General features: G+C 40.1%; 1 protein-coding gene across 6 annotated transcripts in view; it reads left to right on the top strand.

Annotated features, from left to right (window-relative positions):
• PROX1 (prospero homeobox 1) overlaps window positions 1–7,500 on the top strand; it is a 49,721-nt gene that overhangs the window by 9,994 nt on the left and 32,227 nt on the right. For all 6 annotated transcript variants that reach the window (XM_064414244.1, XM_064414245.1, XM_064414243.1 and 3 more), the window contains one exon: window positions 6,309–6,414. In XM_064414244.1, coding sequence (XP_064270314.1) covers window positions 6,309–6,414 — 106 coding nt within the window. The remainder of the gene's footprint in view (window positions 1–6,308; window positions 6,415–7,500) is intronic.

Genomic DNA, 7,500 nt, shown 5'->3' with positions numbered 1-7,500 from the left:
GATCGAGGGGGCATCACCCTCAGCCAAAAACCATTCTGGCTATGGCTAGGCCATCTTCTCTCCCTCCCCTGCCAGACCAGTGCACACTGTTAATGGTGTTGGGGCTCACAGAGAGCCATGGTCTGGTCGTCTGTGAGAGTTCAGCTCTCAAGTGCATAAGGGAAACGAAGCACAAAAGACACAGGTACTGATATATTCAGGCTGCATCAAGTTCTTTCCCCCACCCAGAGGTCTGTTCCTCAGCCCTTGTGCAGCTGCCTGCTATGCATGATTAACCTCTGTTCAGCCATACACAGAAATCTTTTGTCCTAACATACACAAAGCAAATTATTTTGGAAAGCCAGAGAGAACAATTAAATATAAAACTTCAGCTGTATTAAATTTACAGGACACTTCTCCTGCTTAAAAAAAAAAAAAAAGATAATAAAATCTCTCATTTTAGCTCAATAGCAGGCTTTAGTTAGGGTGACAAATCCATCTCTGCCTTTATTTAGGCATATCCAGACATAGTAATCATCTTTTTTTTCTTCTTTTTTTTTTCTTTTTTTTTTTCCCCTGGAAACAAGTTACTAGGGTTTTTTGGGTTGGTTTTTCTTTTTTGCTCTTTTAGCAGTAATGCTTCCCAGTCCTTCCATCTTTTCCCATAACGTGCTTTTTGGTCAAAAGGTTTTGCTTCCAGTTACAGTTGTGTAGAAAGCAAATAAAATAACATGTCTATCCCATGCTAAAATTGAGGATTTTGCATGAAATGTAGATGAATAATTTTTCCCAGCTCTAAGACCCCAGCAGAAGGCAACAGTGCAAGCACTGAGCCTTAGATGCATCTAATTTCACTCCCAAAATGAGTGAAAGTAGTAGCAGCAGAATAGCTCTGCCCCTCTCTGGGTAACGGTAGCAACGATAAGGAACTTGTCCCTTTGGAGAGGTGTCCTGTGGAGGCAGATGCCTGAAGTTGAGTTTCTTCACTGGAATCTTCTAGGTGATTGATGGCGCTAGTGGTTTTAGAATAATTCAGCATTTTCTTAAATCCTTTATAAATGCTCAGGAGGGTGCTATCAGGGCTCTAGACCTGCTGATTACATGGATTTCCTATCCCTCCCATGGTAGTGGGCACCGCTGGGGCAAGGCAAGCGCTGCAGCTCTGAAGTCCATCACCACCACTCTTTGATCCAACTTGGGTCTAGTCTGGGTCGGCATTGGTGCTGTCTAACCTGTGTGAATAGTCCCATTTCTATAGGGTAAAATGTTTTGTGTTGGAGAGCACCTTCTTTAGGTGCTGGTGTTTTTGAGAATGAACTTGTAGTGGGTGTGGTGTTTGATGTACTCTTCCCCAGAAAATGATCTTGTAGAGCGTCGGTAGCAGGGAAATCTTCTCCTCACTGCCTACATTGTAAGGCAAAAGAGGAGGCAGTCTTAGAGCAGCATCACTCAGAGGTGGCCCCAATTACTTGGGAGCTCCAAACCAAAAATCTCTCCTGCATATTGAAATGCAAGTGCAGTGCTTGGAAAGCAGTCCTGAGGTCAACAGGAGGTGCAGCTGAGGGCAAGACTCAGGCCAGGGCAATTAATTTCTACCAAACAGTACAGTGGCATACTAATTGTTTTTCATATGAATGTAGTTCTCTCATCCTGGGGGAGCAGTGAGGAGAGGAGAAACATGCCAAGAGTGGGAACCAGGAGTAGTTCTAGGGCTGCACTTGATCCTTGCCACCCATGGAGCATCTCTCCCCCACTCCTCCCATTTTTCCCCCTTTCAGCTGCTCATTCTCACCGATGTTTGCTAATGGAGCTTGTTGCTTCTGCTGAAACAGGGGTGCAAGAGTCCGCTGCTGCTCCAAGGGATAGCCAGGAGACATGCCTGGTGCTACAGTTATCCCTTTTCTTTTTCACTGCCCTGCTTCTTTCCCTACCACCGGAAAAGCACTCTGACTTTCCCACCTAGGCACTAGTGCAGACTGCCATTTGTTCCGGGTTTAGATGCAGACTAGATTTATTAAATAATGCTTCTACACATGTACCCTGGTATACAGCTCAGCTGTAGGAATGGATGTTTTTTTTTCTAGCAGCAGCTCATGTGTCCAGGTACCTTACAATTTTCCAAGGAAAGGCGTAGTGTGGAGGTTGGTTTGTTTCTGGTCAATTCTGTCATGACACTTTTATTTTACATGGTTGAATGTGCACGTATAGGGAATGTATTTCTTGAAAGAAGCAGATCTTTCTTCCCTGCAGAAAATAACATCTGTTTTCCTGGACAATGAAGCCAGGATGAGAGCATAAGACCAGCAGATACAGCCAAGTTCAGGTTTTAGTAGTAAGTTAAACACTAAACTAGCCTGGGTTTTGTTTTCTTGGATTTTATTTTTTTCCCTAACCAACGGCTGTAAAATATATCTGATCATTCTTTGCTGAATTGCAGAAGGAAATGGTTAATGTTTGTGTATGTTGCTAAACAAGATAAGATGCACCTGCAGTCTGAATTCCCATCTTGGTCATGAATGCAGTCTGTATCTTTGCAAACTAATCTGTTTAATCAAATATTAAGTTTTATTCAAATTCAAAAAGAAACAGACAGTGAATTGTTTTTCTGCATGGTCTTTCTTTGTCATGCATCCTCTTTGCATCTCAAGAAAAATAGCCTTGTTCAGTCACAAAACATTTGCATAGATCAAAACTGAAGCACAACAGCAGTTTGTGTGCAGCTAAGACTTCTGTAAAGGTGAAGAAGTTTAGCATGTTCTCCCTGGCAGGAGGGTTTAGAAACATTAGCACATCTTTCTATAATTTTATTTATTTTTAAACAGAATTCCAATCCAACTGAATAAGTTTCAAAGTCCCAATATGCGAAAGCTATAATTAATGAATTACAACATTTTGAAATGAGGAGTTATTACATCTGACTAGAATTAAACTAATTAAACTTAAAAAAAAAGAGAGAGATTGTATAGGAAGCTGGATAACTCCGTGCTGTTGATAAAACCTGGGAGATGAACGAATGTTTTGCAGCCAGCCAGCCCGTCTTTGGAGGGATTTGAAGATGCTCTGAGATGCAGTTATTTGGAGCTTTGCTGATTAAAAGTACCAGAGGTGTAACTTAAGGAGCAGCTTGGCTTTACTGCTGCAGATTTTTTTTACCTGATACAGCCTATTCTTACCACTTTTCCTTCAACTCAATGCATGCGTGGGCTAGAAAAGCCTGTTAGAGTGTTTGTGGGGGCTCAGGCTGAGAGTAACAGGAGTGAAAGATCATCTCTGCTGAAAAATATTTTTGCAAAAGAGGAGCATTACCTGGGAGGAGGATTGAAGTGCAAATGAATCAAATGCTGTTGAGTGCCACCCCTGTGCTTCTCCTGTTGAAACACATGAGAGCATGTATATGTTTTGTCCCCATATGTTTTGTTCCCAGTCTTTCACTTCCTATTTCTTAGGGCTTTGTAATTTTTCTGCTGCTGCTGTGTTAGGTGAGGCAATGTTGTACTGTGTAAACCCACAACGCTGAGACTCTCAGGTTGTTTGAACACTGCTTTAGGTTCAGCTGCTGTACACTGTTCCTCTGATCTTTTATGTTCCTGAGCAGATGTCTTTCATTAATTTATGGATTTATCATCTTTTCTTTCTCTCCTTTCTTTTTTTCTTTCCTTTTTTTTAATTTTTTTTTTTTTTTTTTTTTTTTACACCTGGCAGCTGGCTCAAGTTTCAGCAGTTATTGTCTATTTTGCATTACCCATAGAATTGAATGTCATCTGTCTTCACAAAGCTATAGCTAAGAGAATTGAGGCAAGCCACACGAGCTGCTGGGACAGAGCTTGTTTGCGTTCCATTCGGCACCCCTCCTCCCTTTACCTCCTTAATATTTATTTGTGCTCGTTTTCTTTCCTGGCCTTGAATGGGGCTTAGCTCGTGTTCGGTACAGCTGTATGTTTACTGAATCTATTTCATCATGAGTCATTGTGCGTGTGTAAGTATCCTGGAAACAGCTAGTGCTTTCTTGGAAGAACAGTTGCTTTTCAGCCCAAGCACTTAAAAAGGAAATTAAGCAATTGGTCAGTTCAGTTTCTTTTTTTTCTTAAATAGCAATTGGTTATCTAATTCTTAGCTCTTAAGTCTGTCATTAACTATTTTTTGCTAGATTATTACAGATCATATCTTTTATCACAGTAAAGCGTTAACCTTAGGATCAAGATATACAGATTTGTTGCATATTTGATATTACTTTAAGGCTGCCAAGTGCTTAAGAACAAGTATAATTTTAATAAAAAATGGATTGCTGGGAATTTGAGTCTCAGAGCATCTTTTAATACATGCTTCATTCAATATCAATATCCTTTGGCATTAGAGCAGAAAATATTTAAAAATCCTAAATGCAAAAGGAATCCAAATGCTTAGACAACTGTCTAATATGCTTAAATCCAGCAAATGTGAGAGGGTTTTTTTGAAGTTTAAGTCCATCCTTGAGCTTGCATTGAAAGAGAATATGCACCAAACCCGATGTTAACGTGTTGTCAGCATCAGAGGAATTGCAAATTAAGGAGACACAGGATTACTTTTTTTTTCCTCTCCTACTGGAGTTCCCCTTTGGACCCCCACTTTCCTAAAAGGATCACATAACAAAATGGATTTCTGGCATAGAAGTTTTGATTTGTCTAAAACTCTTATCACTGAGCAATAGGTGACAGCTTGCTACTATTATTTCACTTACGTATTTTGACAGATGGCACTGCAGAGTGTAATGCTCTTTTAGACTTCTCTATCAGTCTAATGGAGGTAACTGGAGGTTCTTTCAACTCTTCTCTTGGCACAAGAAGTATGTCAGTCGTAAATTATCTTCTTTGTAATCATTAAGCATCTAAAACAAAATGCAAGTTCAGCTGAGCCGTTTTCCATGTACTTCCAGATAATAAGAGGTTTTTAAACTAATATTGTCAATGCCTTTTTTTTTTTTAAATGCTACATTTTTCTAATCTAAAAAATGAACTTTGTAACTGAAATAAAGGGAGAGGGTTTCAGCAGATTTCAGGAATTAGGGAAAAAGGAATTTTGCTGAAAAAGCCTAGCTAATCATCAGTAGGCTGCTGATAAAAATTAGTCTGGGTTTCCCATCTCGAGGCCTGGAGTGGGATGTTCTGTGCTGACGTGCACCCAGCTGTAAGACAGAAGAGGCACCTTGGCTGCAGTGCTTCTGTCAACTTGGTTGACCTTCCCCCCGCCGTAAGGTGTGAACTGAGCGAAATTTTCAGCAACTGTGTTTAGGAGAAGCAGTCCTTAGAGAAGCTTCTGGGAAGAACCCTTAATTGACCTTGTGGGGGCCACATTGATTTTCTCCACGTGCATCTTCATTTCTGATAAATTATAAAGCCATTAATTTGCTGAGGAAATGGCAGGGCCAGCCTGCGGCACAGATGTGACCAGAGCCGTCCTAGCACGCAGTTCACAAAAGGGAGCCAAGAAGCTGGGAGAAAAATCAGCAAGCCGAGATTGTTATGGTTAGCTTCACATTCCCTTGGGAACTCTTTTAGTTGCTTCTGTTTACAGATCTAAAAGGTAATGATGTTTCCAGGATAAATAGGCTGCCTTATAGGGTAAGTGGCCATTTATTGATCTGCTAGCCCTCATGTATTGATTGGTTAGCCCCAAATACAGCTCCATTCTCCAAGGAGTTAACTGTGTAAATCAGGAGGTGACAAGTTTGTGGCAGAGGGATTCAGCGGCCAAGGGGCTCTGCCTGCTACAAATTTCACTTTGATTTGCAAGCAAGCCACTGGAGCAAAGCAGCAGCAGGGCTAGGTATTTTAATATCTACCCAAGATATTAAAATTTATCAACACAAATGGAACAGGTGAAGTGAGCTGTCTGTGCAAAACTGCTCAAAATCATACAGTGCCTCTGATTGTCTTATATGCATTGGTTTTATTGTGTGCAAGCAGCACAACGCCGAGAGGAAAAGAAACTTTAGCTGACATTGCAAAGGAGAAGGAGAAAAAAGCTCCCGATAAGTTTTCTGCGGCACATGCTTCCTGCATTTGTTTCCGTAGCAACAAGTGAACGTACATATGGTACACAATCTGTAAACTTGCAAGGTCCCTGAGAGCCAGCCCCTAAACTGCTAGGAAGCACAGGGTTAAAGTAATGTGGCCTCTCATCCTATGTTTGCCTGTTTTACAGAAAATTACAGCGCAGCAGTTCAGATGTTAATACTTTCTCCTGTAGTCTGGGGAACCATAGAGTATTTAACGGGGCACTTTCCTAGCTCTGTACATTCAGAAACAGCTTTCTCAAGAAAAGAATTTTCCTTTACTAATTCAATCCTACATGCAGGAAGGCTTGTCACCGAATCACTTGAAAAAGGCCAAGCTCATGTTCTTTTACACTCGGTACCCAAGTTCCAATATGCTGAAAACCTACTTCTCAGATGTAAAGGTAAGAAAATCTCTTCCCCCCACCTCTCCTTTCTCCTTACTGCATGCTGTGTTTTCTCACAAAATGGTATTGTTTTATCATGTTAGAAATTAATAATATTTCTGGGTACATAAAGGTTACATCCTGACCTTACTCACTTGTTCTTCCTGTTGAGGTGTGCCCTGCTTGTGCCTGGATGAGGAAAGGGAATGTTTCTAAATCTAAGAAAAATTGAAATTTTAAAGCAAAGTAAGGATAATTATTGCAGTAAATTAAGGAGTCTTCATTATATATCCTATTAAAAAAGGAGATTTTTGTGGTGGTAGAAATGTACTTCCAAGAACATTTTGGAGCAGTTTTCAAGTGCTCTCTCATTGTTTCATTTCGGTTGGTTTCTTCATATTTGTGCTTACATAAGCAGAGTGTAGAATCCCTTTCTTTCTGTCAAAAAGAAACAGTACATTGAAATTCTCCATGCAGAAGCTGCTTAAAAACAAAAGTGATGATTGTCTCTTATTTACAACTTAATTTGTTGTTGATGCAGAGTACACTGAGCATAAGGAGGATGAATAAAGTGACAGATTCAGGCCACATTATTCAAATGAGGATATGAAAGCTGTCGACATACAGCTGCATCCTCCCTCATTCTACAGAATATTAGGACCTCCTGATTTTTTTTTCTAAAAGTAATTGTTCCTTCACATCAACTTGATTTTGTGTTAATCATCTAAGTTTTTTTTTTAAAAACCCATAGATTGTGTTTTAATGATTATAATGGTATGCATGGTGTCATTATCTAAGTAACTTTATAAACATTACATTAACTTAAATTAGTTTGTTACATATCGTTCTCCCCCTGCATGTCTCCCCCCAAACAAATTACAGAAATCCTTGTTTTAATCACTTTTGGGTTATGGTTTTTTCAGTCTTAGTGGAAGATTATCCCACAGGTTGTGAAGTTGGCCCAGTTTCTGCTGATCAGTTTTCTGTGGTCAAGTTTCTTGGCAGATTTTCCCTTTTTTTTTTTTCATTTAATGTTGCTTGCACATCTCAATTCACTCCTGCCCCTCACAGCCGTGTCCTTGGAGGTTCCTCTATTCAATGCCA

The sequence above is a fragment of the Passer domesticus genome, chromosome 3, assembly GCF_036417665.1.
Source record: "Passer domesticus isolate bPasDom1 chromosome 3, bPasDom1.hap1, whole genome shotgun sequence".
Lineage (NCBI taxonomy): Eukaryota > Metazoa > Chordata > Aves > Passeriformes > Passeridae > Passer > Passer domesticus.
This window is presented reverse-complemented; position numbering and strand designations above follow the sequence as displayed.